Raw genomic sequence first — 23,375 nt, 5'->3', positions numbered from 1 at the left:
TAGACGTAAACATCAAACCCCTTTTGCTCCAAATTCATAAACAAGTGCCCATCCTGGGAACCTACATGTCAGCATAAAGCTCTGACCAATCAAAACTATTCAACCAAAGTCCATCTATGCTGCCAGCGTCGCTGTCACCGATAAAAGCTATAGTTATAAGAAAATTGAATTTGTAAAATCAGTTTTATAATCAACGATCAATCCAATAGGATATCTTTATAACTCATTCTTGAATTTAATAATAAAACTTATAAAATAAAAATCCTAATTTTTATTTTTTTATTTTAAATCGGGAATTAAAACATATAATTGGCGCAGTCGGTAGGATACAATTATCCTCGCGTGTTTTAAGTATCGAACTAAATACATCGCGAATTTATTGTATCCGCAAAACGAATCTATAAACATTTCTAAACATTAGTGAAATCACGAATGAGGATTTCTAGTGTGAAGTGCAACAAACAGTACATAAAAAATTTTAATACCAGGGAACTCAGCATTAGTCAAATCACGAATGAGGATTTCTAATGTCTATTTGAAATAAACAAATAAAATAAAATTATTAACATAATCAAGACAATTTAAAAAATAAAAAAACATATATATACCAAATTAAATAAATAAACTTTAAAATGCAATCTGAACAAGCATCCACATCAGCTGCAGCAAGGCACATCCTGTCTGACAGCAATATGAATCATTTCTTCATGCAACTAAAACAAATTGACAAATTTGATGGTGATACAATGTATTTAGCACTATTTATAAAAAGTGTTGATAACTTGATTACCCAATACAAAACAACATCGTCTACTCAGAATGAAATCATTCAAGGAGCTATCCTAAACCTCATCGTTGGACCTGCACGTACAATTCTTCTTAGGAATTCAACCCAGGACTGGAATGAATTAAGAACCTTACTCATCAGTGAATTCAACTCATCAAAACCCCCACATCTTATGATCATGGATTTACATAAAATTAAATATCAGAATAGTTTACGTAAGTTTATTGATGATTTAGACAAACAGACAAGTAAAATTTGTAATAAGTTAAGTCTGGATAATAATGCAGCAAACACTGTTATATTTTCAAGAATATTAGGTGATCATATAGCAGAAGTAATTCGTGAAAAATTACCATTACGAGTGTACATATCTATATGCAAATACGATATATCAACTCCAACTAAATTAAAACAAGCTGCTCAAGCTGTAGGTCTTTATGATGATGATGATATATATAATTTTTCCCGAAGTGTTGAAAATCGATATAATATACCAATGGTCTCCACATCTAATACTTCTAATACTAATAATTCTAATAATAATCAAAGGGACAGAAACCAAAATTTCAATCAGAATGTAGGAAACAATAGGAGTCAAAATTATAATAATCGTGGGACATATAATTATCAACAAAGACAAAATACTTTTGATTCAAATAGAAATTTTAATTCAAACTATAATAATAATTATAGATACTCTCAAAATCCTTCAGGTCAAAACTCTCCAAATTATAATCGATCTGTTAATGTTCCTCAAAAACAATCAGACCAACAGAATAGACCAGAACCAATGGAAATAGTTGAAAATTTTCAGACACAAGCCTCGGAAGAAACACAACAGCAATAAAAATAAAAATTGATAATAGACCATGCATTTGCCTTATTGACACAGGTTCCAGTATAAGTTTAATAAATGAAAATTTTTTAAAATATCCAATTAAAGAAAATAATATAAAAGTTCAAACAGTAGGAAATTCAGTCACTTTGAATAAATCCATTGAATTTATAATTCCAAAATTATTTAAATCAAAACAAAAATTTTTTGTCAAAGAATTTTCCAATCATTACGATTTTCTTTTAGGACGTAATATTTTAAACCTTACATCAGCCCAAATAGATTTTGGAAAGAATACTGTTAAACTAAATAATTACGAATTTCCAATGATCAATATAATAAAGGAACATAACAAAAATTATACAAACATGTTAGAGGATGAAGAACACATTTACGCATTGGAAACAGAATTAAAAACTAGTTATATTCGAGATGATCATCTCAACAGTGAGGAAAAATCGGCACTACATTCTCTAATGTCCAAATTCTTTGATATTCAGTATCATGAGGGTGACAATTTGACCTTCACAAATGAAATCAAACATAAAATAAAAACTAAACATGAAGATCCCATTTATAGAAGACCATATACTTATCCCTATATTTATGACAATGAAGTAGAAAACCAAATAGCAGATATGATTAAACAAGGTATTGTCCGCAAATCTAAATCTCCTTATTGTAGTCCTATAGTAATAGTACCCAAGAAAATGGATGCATCGGGCATTCCAAAATTTCGTATGGCTATTGATTACAGAGGACTTAACGAGATAACTATTGACGATAAATTCCCCATTCCCAATATGGATGAAATACTAGATAAGTTAGGAAAATGTCAATATTTTACAACGTTAGATCTGGCAAAGGGATTCCATCAAATTGAAATGGACCCAAGATCAATTCAAAAAACAGCCTTTTCCACCAAGAAAGGACACTATGAATATACTAGAATGCCTTTCGGTCTAAAAAATGCTCCTGCTACATTCCAGCGATGTATGAATAATATTCTTCACGATATAATAGGAACTCATTGCCTAGTATATTTAGATGATATTATTATATTTTCGACCTCCTTACAAGAACATATTCAGTCCCTTCAAAAAGTCTTCGTCCGATTAAGAAAATCCAATCTTAAACTTCAATTAGATAAATGCGAATTCATGAAAAGAGAAACAGAATTTTTAGGCCATATAATTACTACTGAAGGAATTAAAACAAACCCAAATAAAATTCAAGCTATTCACGATTTTAAAATTCCAAGTACTCCTAAACAAATTAAATCATTTATTGGTCTTTGTGGATTTTACCGAAAGTTTGTTAGAGAATTTGCAAAAATTGCTAAACCAATGACCCAGTGCCTTAAGAAGGGTTCAAAAATAAATGTCAAAGATAATAATTACGTTGAAGCATTTGAAAAATTAAAAACACTAATTACAAATGATCCAATCCTTAGATATCCAGATTTTGAAAAAACATTTGAATTAACTGCTGATGCTAGTAATTATGCTTTAGGAGCTGTCCTAGCTCAAGAAGGTAGACCAGTTTGCTATGCAAGTAGAACATTAAATGATCATGAAATAAATTATTCAACTATCGAAAAAGAGTTATTAGCCGTAGTCTGGGCAACTAAGTACTTCCGACCCTATCTATTTGGAAGAAAATTTAAAATTACATCCGATCATAAACCACTAGTTTGGTTACACAATATTAAAGAACCTAATATGAAATTACAAAAATGGAAAATATATCTTAGTCAATATGATTGTGGTATGAATTACATTAAAGGAAAGGAAAATTATGTAGCAGACGCCTTATCTAGGCTACCTAAAAAAGAATCAAATAATGAACAACTAGAAGAAACATTTCAAAACGAAGATGATTTACAAAGCACAGGAGCTACTATACATAGCGCCCAAGAAGATAATGGCAATTGTATTCAGATTACAGAGCGTCCAATTAATGTTTTCAGTCACCAATTAATATTTGAAAAGGGAAATGAAGATAGTAATGAATTAGTCCGGTATTTTAATAAAACAATTAATACAATAAAATATAGTAACATGACGGAACGTACAGCAAAAGATATTATTCTTAAATTTGTATGTGGACACAATTTTGTAATGTACATAAATAATGACGAAGATTTCGCAATATTTCAAAGGGCTTTCATGGAATTAATTAAACCAAATTTGGGAACAAAATTAATGAAAGCATCAGTAATACTTCCTAATATATCTACCTACGCAGATTTTCACGAGAAAGTAATTAATATTCATGAGAAAACTATTCATCAAGGTATTAAAAAAACATATGAAGATTTTAAAGCTAAATACTATTTTCCAGATGCACAAAAATTAATCCAAAATATAATTAATAAATGCGATATTTGTAATTTATGCAAGGCAGAACATAGAAAAGTAGCATTAACATTTGAAAAAACCCCTGAAAGTAAAAATATCCGTGAAAAATATGTAATTGACTATTATTTTATTGATCAAAGAAAATTTTTAACTTGTATTGATATCTATTCAAAATTTGTTTCAATTATAGAAACTCATACCACAGATTGGATCGAAAGTAAAAAAGCATTACTTAAAATATTTAATATGTTAGGTAAACCAAAAATAATAAAAATGGATCAAGATCCCGGATTAGTATGCAAATCATTACAAAATTGGTTAGAAAAAGAAAATATTGAGATCGAAATTACTAGTAGCAAGAATGGTATAGCTGATATAGAAAGAGTTCACAAAACAATTAATGAAAAATTACGAATCATAAATACACTTAATGATGCTGAAGACAAGCTCATGAATATCGAAAAAGCTACATATGTTTATAATCATGAAATAACACATGACACTACAGGTAGAACACCTGCTGAAATATTTATTTTCGGTATGAAACCTAATAAAAATGTCCAAAAAATAAAAGAATCAAAAATTGATAAAATTAATGAAAAACGGGAAGAGTATGAGGTAGATTTAAATTATGCAAAAGTTGAAAAAGATATGAAACGTAAGCCGAAACTTGTTAATCCATTTAAGAAAACAGGAAAAATTATACAAAAAGATGAAAAACACTGGCAGGAAATAAATAGGGGTCACAAAGTAATAAAACACAAAAGTAAATTTAAAAAACTTAAAAAACGCAATTTTTCTCGTTATTCCAGAAATGTTGAAAATTCTGACTCTGATATTGAAAGTGATAATAATAGTACCATGGACAACGTTACCATTAATAACGGCTCAACAAATTAGTATTGTCCCAATTACTTCAAAAAATGGCTATTTACTATTGAATACAGGAACTATAAAAATACCTCTTAATTACGAACACCACATGATAGAAATAAATCAAACAAAAATATTAAATACATACCAAGAATTTATAAAATATGAAAATTTATATAAAACAATTCCAGATATAGCATTAGCACTTAAACAATTAAAACATGAAATAAAAGGGATTATCCCATCAAATAGACAAAAACGGGGATTAGTAAATATTGTAGGATCAGCTCACAAATATTTGTTTGGTACACTAACAGAAGAAGATAAAAAAGAATTAGAAGTAAAATTAAATAATATAAAAGAAAATATGATAGAAAATTCAGAATTTAATGAAATCATTGGTATAATAAATAAACATACAGAAGACATAAATAAATTAATACGGGAAGAAGAGGAAAATGAAGCCTTGCACCTTTTTAGATACTCTTTACACATTTTTCTAGAATACATTGAAGATTTACAAATGGGGATTCAGTTAACAAGAATTGGAATATTTAATCCTAAAATATTAAAACATGAAGAGTTAGATGACATTAATGAAGAAAAATTATTATCAATAAAGACTTCAGCTTGGATATGCAGTCAAACCAAAAATACTTTTATTTTAGCCCATATACCAACATCTTTTAATGAAACTCAAAAATACAGAATAATTAAATATCCAGATAATTTAGGCCGCCAAATTGACATAAATGATAAATTTGAATATTTTATGAATAATAATAAAAGTGTTTATTATTTGGAAAATTCTGCAAATCCTTTAGTGGATGTAATGGATCAAAAATATTTAGTAACTGACCAATGTATTTCAAAGATCCTTACAAATCAATTAGCAATTTGTCAACACACTTTTATTTCAGAAAAAGAATTTATAAAATACATTGAACCAAATATTGTAATAACATATAATTTAAGTAAAACGCAAATTAACCAAAATTGTGAATTATTTAATAAAACAATTGAAGGAAATAATATTATACAATTAAGCCAATGTACACTTGAAATAAGAAATATCAAATTCACTACTTCAAAGAATATAAATGAATATAAAATAATATTGTCAAGTACCAATGTAACTCTACATGAACCAACACCAATTTTAAAACTTAAAGAATCATTAATCAAACAACAAAAACAAGATATTGTCTACAAATGGATTGTATTTATAAGCCTAATACTTATAGTTGTAAGCATAACAATTTATATAATATTCACTTATAAGCGTTTAGCCAACCACAAAGAAATTGTTGTCGAATTCAACAAGGATGTTGAAATTTCTAAAGGAGGGGCGAGTAGTGTATCCACAGATACACTTAATGTATCTGCAAATACCCTAGATAACGAATCCCCCATAAAACCAGTATACCCTGCCATACCTATCAAATCGTATATAAACAACATTCCAGAGCCTACTGTGGGAATAATTCAAATAGGCTAGACACAAACCCTTTCCCATAGCATTATCATTGGCATCCAGACATAAACATAGACATAAACCATTCACACGCCTTTATCGACGACAGTAGACGTAAACATCAAACCCCTTTTGCTCCAAATTCATAAACAAGTGCCCATCCTGGGAACCTACATGTCAGCATAAAGCTCTGACCAATCAAAACTATTCAACCAAAGTCCATCTATGCTGCCAGCGTCGCTGTCACCGATAAAAGCTATAGTTATAAGAAAATTGAATTTGTAAAATCAGTTTTATAATCAACGATCAATCCAATAGGATATCTTTATAACTCATTCTTGAATTTAATAATAAAACTTATAAAATAAAAATCCTAATTTTTATTTTTTTATTTTAAATCGGGAATTAAAACATATAATTTGTATGTTATATCACAGATTGATCAATAATGCGATAACTTTGGTGTTTTTTTCCTACTCCCGAAAACATTTTTTTTTTCATTTTCTTCGGATGTTTCACAAATAGAATTTGTGATTTGTGAAATAGTAAATTTAAATTAAATGTTTTTTTAAATAGGAATTTTATTCCTATATGATTAAATGGGAGAGTGTATTAAGTCTTCTAGTCTAGCAAAATGAAGCCCAACGTTTCACACTAAGGTGAACGAAATGGTGTGGGGGAATAGACCTCAAAACGTGTTCATACACATGTGTTTTTTCCCGAAAAGATTTTGTTGCATTTATTTTTGTTGCGGCCTTTGGATGGAACTATTTTAATTTTCGGATCTAAATTAATCTAATTTAAGTTAATTTTTTTTTTGTTTGATTAATTAAACGGTCTGAAATATTACATTACCGACACGTTTTGTTTTGGCCCCTTCGAATTTTGATGGGGAATACGGGATCTGTTAAGACCGAACCAGACCCAATTGTGTTTTTTTTTCAACTCCAACTCCAACTGTGTGACAGGCAGACAAAGTCTAGCCATACGATGACTAATAATGCCATCGATTTGCATGTTGAATGCCAGTACCATGGCTTGAAAAAATGAATCTAATAAAACAGGTTTCTACGGCATCGTGTGTAAGATGCATTGTGCAAAATATCAACGAACTCAAAGATGTAACGATGTGACTTATGTTTAGAATTAAATAAAAACAAGAAAAGCTAACTTCGGGCGGAACCGAAGTTGATATACCCTTGCAGTTAGGTGGCAGCATAGGATATTATCCAAATTTGGTAGATCCGATTAGGTTGCCCAAAATGAAGTCCGTAGAAAGTCCCATCCATTTAGCTAAAAAAACAAGAAATTTATGCCAATTCCGATCAGTTAGTTATATGACATCTATAGGATATAGTCGACCGATCCCGGCCATTCCGAGTGCAAAGTTTCAAGTCGATAGCTTGAAAACTGAGAGACAGACCGACTCAGGAAAATTACTGAATTACTTTAAAAAAGTCGAATTTTCAATTAGAGCCTCCTACAATTATGCTGCATTTTATAAGTTAATTTGATTTTATGCTTAATTAATAATCATACATTTTATGAGCAAGAGCTATCAAATTTGACACATAGATTCTAATGGTACCCACAACCGATCAAGGTTGTGCCAAACTCTTGCCACGCCCCTTTCGCCCTCTAAAATAAAATTTTGATGAAGCGCCAGCAAAAAAAAAGTATTTTGAAAAAGTTTTATGCCAAACTATTCCTCGCCTAATTAATACTCACAAAAAATGCAATTCATTCTGCTTCCCTACCCTTGTTTGAGTGTCTTTTCGCAAAAACATACAAATTTTACGGTAGAACAGATTTATACTTGCAAGGTCAATTAAAGATTGCGTGGAAAAGATGAATACCGGATATCATATACATAGTCGGGAAACTCCAATATAGCCGTCCTTCCCTGTTTTGTGTGTAATTGTGTGTTTTTATGCATTGAAGGAATATATTCAAAACAGTAGGTAGCTTGGTGGCAGATAAAAATTTAAAATTTTTATTTTTTGTTTCTATTTCACACACTCCCACAGATAGTTGAAATATTTTTAAATATTTGTGTGAAACGCACAACATTTCAAACAAAAGGTCGCGCGTTCACTTAATTTTCGCAAAAGCTTTTTTGACTTTCTCTTTCAAAGTGGAATTAAATCTCCGAAACTTTTCCATTGTATTCGTATTGTATTCATAAAAAATTTTTCAATAGAGTCAAAGTGGAAAGGAGATGCTTCCAAACTGCTACAGAATGGCTACAGTGTGAATCAAAAAAAGCATATACAATAGCAAGCGGAAAATATCTTTTGGACGATCACTAAACATTAAAAGTATAATTTAAAACTCAAACTATCATGTTTAGGCGCTATTGTTTAAAACGGTTATTTAAATGAAACATAATTTTTGAATTGAATTTTGATGCTTTGCTTACCAAAGCTTATGTGATGGAGTGTGCATTTGTCAGCACGTTGCTCATGAGATCCTCATTTATTTATTATTTATTATTTTTTTTCCCCCGTTTTATAAAGAATATAGTTTGCCGATCCCGAAATTATATGTTTAATCAATTTATGTATACATACACTGTCTTTTTAAATGTAAAATCGCAAGTCAATATCTAGAAAAATAAAAAATGGACAGGATTGTTTCTATGACATTTATATGATATAGTTGTGCAATCTAAAAAATTTTCAAACTTGATCTGCTTTTGTATATTATGTTAGTGTGTAACTTGAGCATAGGGATTATTTCAAATATAAACGATGTCACAAAAGTTAAAAAAAAAAAGTTTACATAAAAAAAAAGTGTATTATAGAAACCTTTTTCTTAAAAAATAAATCAATATAATAAAAAAGAAGAAATCAATAAAATTTAAATTTAAGTATAATATTAAAATTGGAATAAAAAACTGTCAAATTCTTTGCAACAATTACAATGAAAAAACCTTATTTCAATAAGGGAAGCAAAAACTAGAAAAAAAAAATTTATTATTAAAAAAGGGGAAGCAGAAACTAAAAAAATAATAATTGTGAGACAATGCACCTTAACCTTCTTTCATTATACCTTAAAGGGGTTAGGTGGGTTTGGCAGCTTCAAAAAATCGATTTTTATTTATTTTCTTGTACATTTTTACAGAATCTCGAGAACATTCTCCAAAATTTTCAAGGCGATTCGAATAAAGTTTCGGAAAATGTAGACGCTCGAGGTCAGGTATAGACTGATCACCACAATTTGAATTTTTTTGCAAAAAGGTGTCCCAAAAATACAATTTTCACTTCTTTTTTTGCCCTTCGTTTAGTTTCTAGTTTGAGGTCTGTAATAAAAGAAAATATTTGGTTTTTTCATTTTTGATGATTCTGTTGGAAATTGTGCTGTCAACGAGAAAGGACATTTTTGCCGAGGGGTCACAAGAAATTACGTCAGATTTCTTTATATAAAAAAAATTCTTGAAAATAACCCTTTTTTTGGCAGAGTAAACACACCTAACCCCTTATAAAATTTTTTTCCAAAAATATAAAAAAAAAGTTGTCTGCGCACCACGGTTGTTTGTTGTTATTGTGCCAAATAAATATGTTAAAACGTAATTTGTGCCATTAAAAATACGATAGATATCAAGTTCAGCGACTACATTTTTTAAGAGTACCAATATGATGCGATGTATTGATAATCATTTTACATATCGGCCAGTTTGAACAATAACGACCATTTTATGTAAATGTATTACTGTTTATCACGAAAATTCCCTTTAATTAGAAAAAGTGGCTTTATATATTTTTGTTTCAATAATATCTAATATACTTTGATAATAATATACTTTGAGAGTCAGTTACTTTTTGTGTCACAAGTCAAAATAAAAATAGATTTCCTAGGAAAACATCATATGCGGGCCAGCACACAAAAATAAGCTTCTTCGAAAATTTAAATTTTATCCGTTTTACGGGCGTTACAATTTTTTAAAACTTGTCGTTTAAAAAGCCCTCCATATATTGTTAAAAAACACATCGGTATTCCATATATCGATATGAATTTGTTAATGTTACCATTTAATGTATTCAAATTTAAAAACCTATTACACTGGTAGTTTCTCCAATTTTTATCAAAATTGTGTTTTTTCGAAAAATTCTCTTAAAATAATTTGTGTATTGTCAAAATATCTACCATTTAAGTTTAAAGCGCATCATCAATGAATTATTGTAAAAAAAAGTTTTAATAAGAACCGTAGATGTATACCGTTTTTTTCCAGAAAACGTCAATATGGGTATTTCACTATATTTACGGCATCCCAACCCAAAACCCAAAAATACGTACATATATCCTGAATATTTGAACCAAACTAGCGCGGGGGATATTCGAAAGTTCACCCTAAGTTTTAGCTACACGTACACCTACACCTACTTTGTCGTGCTCAACGAGTGTCATCGGCGTTATCAGCGATAGCGTTATCATTGGGCTACAATACATAAGCACAATTCGCGGCTTGAAATGTCTATGAATTATCATTTTGGTCCGAGAAAAATTAACGGCAAGGGCTCCCTCTTGAGATAAGAGTATATGATTTTAAAATATTATTTAAAATTATCAACAGAGCCGATTGTGATTTTGATGTCTTTTTTTGTGGCTCTCTGTTCGAAATTGTAAATAAAAACAAAAAGATAATGATTGTATAGTTATTGCCACGCTCCTTTGCCCAGAGAATTTTGAGTATTGAAGCATACCTCAAGCGTAGAGGTTGGCAGTGTACGATCAGAGTAAATGGAACGCAACGCCAGTGCCACATTTCTTGGGAATACGCCTATTTTTTCCCTGTGCGGTTGTCGTTTTCTCTCGGTTCACCCATCCTTCTACGTGCATATATTTTAAAGCGCATGCATAAGTTCTGGTCGAAGTGAGACGTCCAAAAATTGGCAAAAAGATCAAAAGAATTGGACACCCCCGTTTCGATTGGCAAGAAAATGTTGTGTTCATTGTTGAGTTGTATGTTTGTGCGGAAAACGACAAATTCGACGAGCTCATCGTAGGAGCAAAATACGAAACTTGTGTAGTAGTTGTGTTAAATACACCTTGTAAAAGGTTTATCAAGTACTATAGCGAATAAAAAAAACGAACGTTGCAGTCTCCACAAACTGTTGTATCATAAAGGTGCGGCCGACAATGGGCAAGTGCGAAAATTTTTATTTTTCACTCAAAAGATAAGATTTGAGTCGCATTACCCCATTTGAACATACATACATATGTACATATGTACTTATAAACATACACGAAACTGACATTGCCTTTAATTCTTGCTGTTTTACATTCTTCTTTTTATACCCTTGCAGAGGGTTTTATAATTTTGGTCAAAAGTGTGCAACGCAGTGAAGGAGACATCTCCGACCCCATAAAGTATATATATTCTTGATCAGGATCACCTCCTGAGTCGATATAAGCATGTCCGTCTGTCTGTCTGCCTGTCTGTCGGTTTCTACGCAAACTAGTCTCTCAGTTTTGGAGCTATCGAGTTGAAACTTTGCACACATACTTTTTTTCCTTGCAGGTCGGTTTCCATAAGTCGGAACAGCCGGGATCGGTCGACTATATCCTATAGCTGGCATTGTTGGGAAATGCCATAACTTTGGTTTTTAGGTTGGCATAACTGTGGAAGGATACTTTTCTATCATTTCTATTCTATCCTTTAGCTGCAAAATATGTATATCTTTTAATATATAGTGTCACTTCCCTGCTGTAATGTTTTACTATAATGTACCATTATCTAAACCTCGCTCATTTGCTTTTGTGCTGCACTTCGGGGCCTTCAAAATTGGACTCCTGTTTGAGCATGCAAAAGCAATTTAAAGAAGTCGTTCCTTTTTATACCCTTGCAGAGGGTATTATAATTTTGGTCAAAAGTGTGCAACGCAGTGAAGGAGACATCTCCGACCCTATAAAGTATATATATTCTTGATCAGGATCACCTCCTGAGTCGATATGAGCATGTCCGTCTGCCCGTCTGTCTGTTTCTACGCAAACTAGTCTCTCAGTTTTAAAGCTATCGAGTTGAAACTTTGCACACATCCTTCTTTCCTTTGCAGGCAGTATATAAGTCGGAACGGCCGGGATCGGTCGACTATATCCTATAGCTGCCATATAACTGATTGATCGGAAATGCCATAACTTTGGTGTTTTTTAAGTTAGAGGGTTGGGACTTTCCACACATGTTATATTTGACCAAAATATCTTATGTACATAATTTCATAAGGATCGGCCGACTATATCCTATAGCTGTCATAGAACGATCGGAATTGGCATAACTTTGGTGTTTTTTAAGTTAGAAAGATGGGATTTGGTACAGATTCTATTTTGGGGAAAACAATCTGCCAATTTTCATAAGGATCGGCCGACTATAAACGATCCGCTATATATCTAATAAAATAAGATGGGTGGCGCCACCTAGCGGACTGCGACTGAACTGCAAGGGTATATCAACTTCGGCTCCGCCCGAAGTTAGCTTTCCTTTCTGGTTATTCTTCTTTCCAAATGGTTTGAAGTCAAATCTGCCAAGAGTATTCAACAAAATATTGTTTTAAGAATCCATTTTTTTAAAAATTAGTTAAATTAAAACCCAAATTAATAGAAACAAAAAGGAAAAAAATAGACGTGAGAGTACCAGGAATCATAAAGTCGGGATACTGTATTAGACAGAATGGCCAGGAGCGGTCGACTATATCCAATAGTTTCATATAACAAATGATAGGATTTGCCGCCGTTACTGGGTGTGGCAAGATTGTAGCTTTGCCCTCTTGTTAAATAATAGATTATTTTTGTTTTAAATGACATTTAAAATTTAAAAATGCTTTAATTGTGGTTGCAATTTAACGAATAACCTTTATCTCCTGTTATTCTTTGTGGGATTGAAAGAATTGCTTGGCAAAAAGTTTTTCCCAATTACGTACATATGTATGTATGTGTTCTTGTTGTCTTGCAATATATGTTTCGATTTAATTTAAAAATAACTCAAGTTTACATATCACAGATGAAGAAATAAACACACGCCCAACCAGTCAGATGCCCAAGTGACGATAGCAAAAATTGTTTTCCCTTTCATTTCATTTATTTAATTTGGGGAGAGGACTGAGATTAATTTAAGATTTTTGCCTAATCGAGATTGAAATATACAATGGGATTTTAATAATCTTAAAAATGAAAAATAATAACAATTACAATTTTATTGTTTTTATTCTCATCTGGAATAGCTTAGCAGAATTAGGGTGAACGCATACAATTTTATTTTTAGTTCACCTTCCATATACATTGAAAACTAATTAGCTCTGCAGAACGTGCGCCCGACCCCTTCTATTGGTGTAATAAACAGAGCTTCTTCTCATTTTGTTTGTGCTTATTTCAAAGTTTTAAAATATTTTAAAGTCGAAAAACAGTTTTAAGGTACAAATTTATATTATAAAGCAAATTTAACGAAAGTTCTTTTATTTTTTTACTTTTACGGAAATAGAAAAGCTGGATTACAGGAAAAACAAGGTTAAATACATTATGAGATTTGGTGAATATGGATTCGATAAACATTAACCAGCAAACTCCAAGAAAAAACTATGAAAAATAGTGGTGGTACTAGTAAAATATATTTGCAATAACGGCTAACATTGTGATAAGAAGTATAGTCATACGAACTGAGATTTTATAAATTTCTAACCTAGTTTTGAAATGGAGCATCTAGACTTGGCAGTATATCATGCCAATACATCGAAATCATGGAACTGCCTTGGATCCTTCGAGCAACAAGGTAAGGGATAAAATCTTGAAAATAAATATAAAAAATATTCAAATATACAAAAAAAAATAAAAAATATGTTTCCTACATGGATCCGTAACTCAGTTGTAGGACTTGGTAGCTACCTAAAGGGGAGCTTCTTCCGAATTCGACTAAAAATGGAGTAATATTTGAAATTTGTTAAAGTCAAAGGACATTCATCTTTTATTCTTTATTTATCATTGAAAATTTTTTTTAACAACTTCAAAATAAGGGCATTTTACAGACGTCATAGTTTCAATTTCATTATTAAGTCGCTTAAAAAAATAAAAATAAACCCTTTTAAAAGTAAATAAACGGTTTCGTCAAAAACGCGTCCATAAACTAGTTTGTTCGAAATGCTCTAACTCGGAAAAGATTATATGTAATTTTATGTTTTTAAAACAAAACTCAAGAGAGGCCTTTAAAGAGCAGTATTAAGTATACATAAATAAAAAACATTTAGTACACATAATATACACATACACATACACATAGTACACATAGTATAAATATAGAAAAATATCCGAATAATTAAAGAAACTGTACATATAAACTGGGGAATTTTTCCACGTCCCCAGTTTCAATGTCTTCTTATTCATTTATTAGTTTTTAAATGTTGGAAAACCATTAAAAAAAATTTCTGTTGTGACTATATTAGAATCCAAATAATTTGTGGTATCTTTTAGATGGTGCCTGCTTATCCAATTCGCGCCAAATATTGGAGCCTATCATTGAGGAGACAAGCGAGGACGAAGAGAATTCCCAGGGCGGCTGGAATGCATACCAGGAGCAACGCAACAGCTTTTGGAGTTCCACAGAGTCCGAGACGGGCTCCGTCATTCGCATCGAAATACCAAAAGGTAAGATTAGTATTGGTTCGGTAAGGTATTTTTCATAATATTTTTTGTCAAATATTGCAGATATTGATGCCATGTCTGAGAGAGACTTCGCCTGCCCTCCAAAGCGAGCCAAGAGGTGCCAAGAACTGGATCAAGTAGATGGTTTGGATGAAAGCGTACAACTTCGTCATCCTTTACACCCCGACCCTGAGCCTCAAACCAGCCTGGACCGTTTTTTGTCGCTGGAACCGTATTCGCGTGACAGTTATGGAAGTCAGGGCCAAAGAAACAGTACGGGCAGTCGCCGTGGCGGAGTGTTCGAAGACTATTTCTCTGATAATGACTCCTACCACTCGCTGTCCCGCAGCTCTTCTCTGGTGCAATTTGAGTCCTTGGAACGTCAGCTCACATTACAAGAACAGCACCAAAGTATGAGTAGTCTGGGAAACAGCTCACCATCCCTTATCAGCTGTGAACAAGGTGCCGGGTTAGCTACGTCCGACGCAAATCCGGATAGCAGAAGGGCGTCCGCCTCGTCGCTGACTCTGATGAAGCGGTACGAGTCAAGCGACGGACGCCTGCACCAAACCTATTATGAGCTTAACAAGCTCACTTTTGAGGACCAGCAAGAGCGGAAACTGTTCTCGAAGAACCTGCATCAAGCAGAGCTAAAGTCAGATTCGGAGTCTAGTTCCAGCTCCAGCGACGCCAGCGGACACAGTCTTATTACTTCGTGCTCTGGCCATGGATGTGTGGCAGATGGGCGAAAGCCGGATGGAGTCGTTACCCGGCGAATGCCGCTTACCTCGGCAGAAAATCTTTCGGAGGATTCCGGCTATTGTGAGCCAAGCACACTGCACCGTGATGCGTCCAAATCGATATCCCAGAATTTTGATAAACTGTGCGAGGAGGAGGAGATGCAGCTTCTGGAGGACAGCTCGCTCACTAACCAAAACTCCACCGTCGGAGATGATTTGTGTCAGCTGAAAATAGAGCAGCCGTCGGGCACCAACAATATGCCCTGCTCTCAGACGTTGGCTATTAATAGTTCCCCGGAGAGGCCAACCTCTTCGGCATCGTCTACATCGGGATCGATGCGTCCATCGGCCTCAGCGTCAGCCTCAGAATCACCTTCACAGCTTCCATCGCCGAGCGGATCGGTGGCATCGTCCGCCGCCTCGTTTACATGGCTGCATAACAGTTTGCCCGATATACGCGAGCCGCGAGGTTCGTCGTCGCCTAACACTGTACTCGCCTATCCAGAGCTCCCTACTTACGTCACCGGCTACGTGCTGGCCACTAAAAGCAAACGAATCACCAGCAGCAGTCGGAGCAGCAGCAGCTCCTCTGCGGCCGATTTCTCCCCGCCTCTGGGCACTACCCATTCGCTTCCCAACGAGCTGCAGCAACTCGGACGTCGACGTAGATCGCGCAACAGCCGGTCCCACCATCGAAACGCTCGCAGTAACAGCAGCAGCGCGAGTTCCGGCGACGAGTGGGAAGAGGCGGAGGAAAGGCGCGACGACTTCTTCGACTGCCACAGCCTGCCTAAGATCCGCCGTAGCTGCAGCTGGAACGACCGAGCTGGAGGAATTAGCCGACGTGTGGAACGTTCCCGGATTTCAGTGGGCGTGGCCAGTGCTGGATACCTTAACGCTAGTTACCAAAACCTCACGTTGTTGGATTACACTGATCAGCAACCTACAACCGAACAACTTCAGAAAAACCACAAGAGGACAAAATCTGCCAATATGTCAGACCGCAGCAGCGTTTCTGGTGGAGACTACGAGCAGGTGATCTGCAAAGGAAATTTTTTGCTTGATGAGATCAGCAAAATCTACGACAAAAATGTGTCCATTCTCAACGATATGCCCAATACGGATAAAGACACAGCTCTATCCTCCGATAACAAGGTAGGCGTGAGATTTAATTAAATCTAAATAACTTGCCGGTATTACAAAAAAATAATACATTTAAAAACGTTCAATATACGTTTGCTATATATACGTATACATATGGTTTAATATATGTATGTATGTATTCACTGTTCACTGTTTACAAAAAACAATTTTATTTCTCACTTACACATATTTAAATGTTTGAATTATATATGGGCGTGTATTGCTTTGTTTCCGAAGACAAAAGAGAAGTTAAGTTAATTTTCTCACTCTGCAATCTCTATATTTCCCTACAATGATTCTCTTAAGTGGCTAAGGGAGGCAAAGCAGAAATGTTTCTTAAGCAGTGGAGCCTATAAACAAAGAGAAAAAATATCAACGGGTAGGCAGGGCTGAAAATTTACTTTGCTTTTTAATGAGGTACTTTTAAAATATGTAAAACGAAACATAATTTAAAAATTTGTCGCAAATTTATGGCTTTATGACAAAAAAATGGCAGAGGACCATATATCACCTATTTTCTAAATTTGTGACCAAACATTTTTGATTGATCAAAATAGTAGTCAGTTTTTTTTTTTGCTATATAAAGGAAGTATTTTTTTAAGTTTGAGATTTTTTTAATATAATATTTAATTTTCTACAAATATTGTAATTTAAGGAATAAAACCATTTTTTTAATGAGCTTAAAATCATAGTGTAGAGAACCTTTTGGATGGCGTATGGAGGCAGTGGTTTCCAAGGCTGAAAAAAACAGATTTTTGCGATTTTTTTTTAATTTCTGAGTAAATATATTATTCTATTTTTTTACACGATAAATGGCTATATGTGGGGAGTATCTAGGAATTTTGTTGTTAAGAAATAATTATTATTTATCCCGTGACGGGCAGTCTGCGGGGAGTCGCTTCAAAAAATTGTTATCTTGCGGTGCGTAAAATTTGGTCTTACAGCGTTATAGGACAAAAAAAAATTTAATTTATTTATTTAAAATATTAGTTTCATGCGCGGATGAACGAAGCAATATTGAAAAATATGTGATTTTTAATTTTTGGCGTGGTTGTAAACTCGGAGGTACCATTGTAACATAAAAGTCATCCCATTATTGCCCGTAAAAATGGTAAAAAAAATTGTTTTTAAATAAATGTGATCGGTTATCCGCAAGTATTTATTGTATAAAATATGTGTGAAAAATTGTATTTAGATCCGAGCATTACTTTTTTAAGTTACGTTTCGCACCGACTTGAAAAAGTTGTTTTGATAATAACATCCTGCCCTCTTATGGATAAAAATGTACTAAAAAACCTCACCCCAACATTGTTCTTTTGGCCCATCTCAGTCGTCGAACACATTTATATACGTATGTCTGCTTTATAATGTTAAAATCCTCATAATTTACGTAAGGACATAAAATTAATCGACCTCGCAGTTTGTAAATCTAAATCCTTTTTTTGAGTCCACTTTACCAAAACATACATTAAAAATTAAGGTTGAAATAAAATTTTAGTTGCTTTCCTTGTATAGTGCAGGTCCAGTTTCAAGTTTTAACTTAAAAAAAAACTTTTAGGGACACGCAAATACAAATTTGTTGAAAACTAAATGAAAGAAAACTACTAGACATCAAATGATAAAAAATAGTTGCTAATACATAGATTTGTACCAAACATACGAAAATTATGGTAAATTGCTTTCTTAAAAATAATACATAATTTATGTATTAATATTAATAATATTAATATTAATTTAATATTAATGTATTTATGTAACAATAAATTACATTAATACATAAATAATATTTATGGTCTATGGATATATGCTTCATATCAAATAATAATTATTTTTGACTTTTTTTTTTCGCTCAGAGAATAATGATTATTTTGGATTTTTATTTTTTTGCTTAGAAAATAATAATTATTTTTTGATTTTTAAAATAAAACTCACAATGATTACGATCCCTGATAAATATACTTCCTTTAATATAAAGTAATAGGTCTTAGTAGATCAGTGTTATTATGATCATGTATGTACATGTAATTAAACATGAAAGGCAAACTCACTTTGGACGAAATTGAAGCCTTTTTATTCGATGGCTCACAGCATATTTCAACCACCACTTTTTTACGGTTTTCTTTATGGCACAGGTTTTTTTTTAACAGAGAAAGAAATATCCTAAAGCCGGTTTTAAAAATATTTAAATACAGCTTATATATGCAGTTAATATGTTGCTCCCTTTTTGCAAAATGAACGTAACGACATTTTTTTTCGAAATTAACTTCTTGAGAAATGAGAAATGGTTTTAAAATTCTTAATACATTTTTCATTAAATTTGAAAATGAGGTGACAAAAGGCATGACTTAGTATGAACATTAATGAATTAAAAATTTATTATGCTAAATTTGACGACCTACAACAAATATATACATAAATATTATACCAAAATTTCATCCAAAATATAAATATAAATCTTAGACTATTATTGTTCAAAATGATGGTATGTGCGAAAAATAAATACTTTTTTCCTGTGAAAACATTTTTTTTTTATATTTTTGTTTGTTTGGTTTTTTTTAAATTTTTTTTTAGAAATTTGATTTGATGGAGAAATCCTCATAAGGATCGGCCAACTATATATGATCCGATATATAATAATATTTATATTATTAAACCTACGTCACTGCAAGGGTATATTAACTTCGGTTCTGCCCGAAGTTAGCTTTCCTTTTTTGTTTTATAATGGTATTTGAACCTTCTGCTTAGTGGCTTTAAACAAAAATTTAATTGAATTTTTTTATTTTTATAAAATTAACATAAAACAACGTACCCTGAAGAACTTTTTACTTATCGGTTACGAATAATCAAAACCAAAAAATTGACATTATTATAAACTATAAACATTATATACATACTAGAAATAAATAATGAAACAGATAGGTGGTTGAATTAGTCTTTCACCAAAGATTTCGTTCATGTTTATTCGTTTAAAAAATATCAAACATTTGGGAAACCAAATTATTAGAATTAACCCTTACAATAATTTGCGTTTAAATAGAATTAAAATGTTCTACCTTTGTCTGTTTGCAATTTAAACTTAAACAAATGTATTTGTTACTCAAAAGTAAGTGAATTTGGTTTTATACGTTATAAATAAGACTTTACTCTCTAGTCCACTCTAAGTTCCTCTGCGCGTATTGAGCTAACTTTTCACGCAGTAAGTTTGAAGAACCGGGATCGGAAGACTATATCCTTTAGCTGCCATATAAATGAATGATAGGAAATGTATCTTGTTTTTGATGGTATTTTTGAAAAACTAAACTGTTCTACAACATTTTATAATCGTACGAACGATCGGAAATTCTATTACTTTAGTACGTGTTACTACGTGTTTGATCAATAAGAGATGTTAAGGATTAAGGATGAGAATCCGCCGACTTTATTCTACATATGTATGGCTACCATATAACTTAAACTTTAGAAACACGCAAACTTTCGGAATTCTTTAAAAAAAGAATGATTGTGTAATTTCCTATCGTTCAGTTATATTGCAGGTATAGGGCCCACAGGGCCGTCGAGAGCCATGTCGGGCCCCGGGGCATAATCTGTTCGCTACATAAATGACGTTTGTAAACAATACAGTAGGGAACAGAATAAAAGCCTTTAACTCTTCTAAAAACGGTTAGGTTAGGCTGAATTTTGTTTTGAAGTTATAAACCCAGCTTTGAAGACTGGATCAATATAGCTTTACAGATTCTGTGCATAGCCATGACGTTTTGAAAAAATGAGATTATAAACTCCTGTTTAATTGTCGGAAATATTGCTTAACTATTGCTATTTACAATGAATTCATTTACATTGGTTAGGAAGCAAGTGAAATTTTGAATTGAGTAAAAAAATATAGGATTTTATCGACATATGTCATTTGTTTGCATTAAATGTCATTCACACATTAAAGAAGTAAAGACGTCAAATACTCAAGAAGGCGTGCCCATCTCAAATTCAGAATTTTTTACAGGATCATGGAAATATTTTTTGTTAGATTAGAGTTAAAAATTTTCAGTTATAGAATTCTATCCCTTCTTTATATATTTCATGTTATAATTTTTTGTACTAACTATTTTCAGACCACTGCGGAAGTACTTCATAATACTGAAATGCTTGATTCGAGCATAGTGTGCAAGCTAACAGGAACTGAGGAGGACTCACAAGCATCGATCGAGGCGCCTCAAGTGCAGCACGTTCAATTGACAATCCGAAAGCCACCGCCGCGAACCAAGCGAATGGCTGGAAATCTACAAACTCATTCAACCAGCAAAGTTGGATGCCAACCAGCCACATTGACCTTTAGCAGCTTCGGTAAGACATTTGACCAGGTCCCAACAAACTTGCGCACCTCATATGCGCAAAGCCTGGAGCAGTGTAACTTTGATATCCAGGAAGTAACCGCCTCGAAACCACTAGTGCTTCCGACACCGCGATCACTGCCGAAGCGGCGCTTCCAGTCACATGCAGCGGGTGCAAAGACACGCAGTCTGGTCAGCAGCACTCCTGACCTTTCTGCCTATGTTGACCAGCTACCAGATCAAGACGACGACATTTATGTCAGCAGCGCCCACACCTCGATGCACCAGCTTCCGCAGACTGCCACGCAACCCAAGCCTTTAGGCATCCTACTGCCAGCTGGTTCCCGAAACTCATTTAGCAAGGAAGTAAGCTTCTGTCCAGTGGTAAGCAAGTACTGTTGGCAGGAGCAGTCCTCCGAAGAGCCCCAGGAGGAGCACGGAAATTCTAGCGAGGGAATCTCGAGCGACGATGAACTGTTAGACAATGCTGACGCCACGGTGGTGCACAACACTAAAGAGAACGAGAATATCGCTGCACGTTATAACCAAGAGCAGACACCGATATATCGCAGCGGAGAGGGAGAGTCATCAAGAGAACCACCGATCGCCGCTGAAGAGAGCGACGAGAACAACGAAAACATCGTGGCGAGCGGGAGCGACCCGAAATGCGAAACTAAAACAAACCATGAGCACGAGCTAGCTTCAGACACCGCAGTTACAGTTAATCTTGAACCTCTGCTCTGCCCGCCCGGTTTACACTTGCCAGCCCGGTTCGCGCAATCATCGCTACCGCCACTACACACGACGACGCCTACGCCTTCTTACGTCCCCACACCCGAGACCTCCCATCGTGCGGTGATACGTCCTTTGAGCCTGCATTTACCCATTCTCAGCGAGCCGCCCACCAATCGTGCTCACCACATCTTGTACGCCTCTCAACAGCTTCTGCAGCGTTACGACACAGAGGATCCGGAAATCGTCAGCGGCGTTGGCGATATGCCACCGACCAGTAATCCTAAGCAACCTGCTGTCGCTGCAGGGTCGGCAGGAGACAAGCACCCTAGTTCCAAGGGCTTCCTTTCTAGGTTCGCTCATGGGCTGCGCTTGTCGTTGCGCCGTAAAAAGAAACAGCAACAGCTGGATCCCACGGAACAAAAACAGCCACCAGTGGCGGTCAAGGTAGTGAATGTGAAACAAAGCCAAAGCAACGAAAATGGTCGTGGGTGCAGAAGCTCTGATAGCTTTATTCAAATACCACTGAAGCCTCCAAGGAATGTTCAATCCGTCTCGCTGGAAAACAGTGTCGTCTCTGAGACGAGTACAGTGAGTTTAAATAGCGTTCGGCAGCCAGAACAGCTGGCGAAAACCTCCACACTGCAGAAGGTGACTGGTAAGCCGCCGTTGCCCAAGCAGCCTCCCCGAAGTGGCAGCCTGGCGCATGCGCCTCACGGAACAGCTCAGGGTGCCGTTGCCGTACCCAGTGTTGCCAGTGAAAGCGAAGCAATGCTCGAAGCCGAGCGGAAGCAGTACCAAAAGTTCGCCAAACAGTTGTCGGCGGGCGTTCCAGTTAAAATGCGAGACACCGAGTCACCTTCGCGGGCTACTGTGGCTCAGAAGACACAAATGTTCAATCAATTGGGTGGAAACGGCCGGGGAGTACGACCCACCGTGGTCACCGCGGTACCCGTTGCCGTTTCACCCGAGGACTGTGCTGAAAAAATGGGATTGATCGAAACCAATCTTGACACCCACGAAACAATTATTTCAGGAAAAACTCGCTCCCTCATGGACATAACCAGTAACCCGCTTAGTCTGCCGCACAAGCGCTATATTGTAAAACGCTTAAACGTGTCTAGCGCTGCCTACGAAGTGGATGATCTGGACGGGGACGCCGTCAAAAATGCGATAGCCGGGGGAGGCGTTCAAATCGCCTCAGTTCGCAGACCGCACAAGAGCATGGAATTCCTGCTTGACAAGGAAAATCATAAAAATGCTTTGGTGAGTTCCTGCAAATAAATATGTACATATGTACATAAGCTCATATAATTTACCATTACATTCACCCTTTTCGAACATCGATTTTTGCAGTTTTTTGCCAATAGTGGCCCATTTTTCTACTTTTATGCTTAGTTCAACCCTTGAAGTGGCTATTAAGGTCGCTCCCGTTTGTTGAGACGATAAATTAAAATGTCTTTTCTAATGTTTAAAAA

General features: G+C 34.4%; 1 protein-coding gene across 6 annotated transcripts in view; it reads left to right on the top strand.

Annotated features, from left to right (window-relative positions):
• Positions 1–23,375, top strand: part of LOC6496735 — a 40,443-nt gene that overhangs the window by 2,338 nt on the left and 14,730 nt on the right. For 2 of the 6 annotated variants that reach the window (XM_032453291.2, XM_014903786.3), the window contains exons 1-5: positions 11,000–11,476; positions 13,804–14,091; positions 14,787–14,960; positions 15,021–16,852; positions 20,947–23,163. In XM_032453291.2, coding sequence (XP_032309182.1) covers positions 14,013–14,091; positions 14,787–14,960; positions 15,021–16,852; positions 20,947–23,163 — 4,302 coding nt within the window. In that variant the 5' untranslated portion in view covers positions 11,000–11,476; positions 13,804–14,012. Of the gene's footprint in view, positions 1–10,999; positions 11,477–13,803; positions 14,092–14,786; positions 14,961–15,020; positions 16,853–20,946; positions 23,164–23,375 lie in introns of those variants that run through there. The other 4 variants (XM_032453292.2, XR_006507390.1, XM_014903785.3 and 1 more) reach the window with 3 other exon arrangements.

This window comes from Drosophila ananassae, chromosome 3R (genome assembly GCF_017639315.1).
Source record: "Drosophila ananassae strain 14024-0371.13 chromosome 3R, ASM1763931v2, whole genome shotgun sequence".
Taxonomy (NCBI): Eukaryota; Metazoa; Arthropoda; class Insecta; order Diptera; family Drosophilidae; genus Drosophila; species Drosophila ananassae.
The sequence above is the reverse complement of the archived record's forward strand: the minus strand, read 5'-3'. Positions and strand labels throughout refer to the sequence as shown.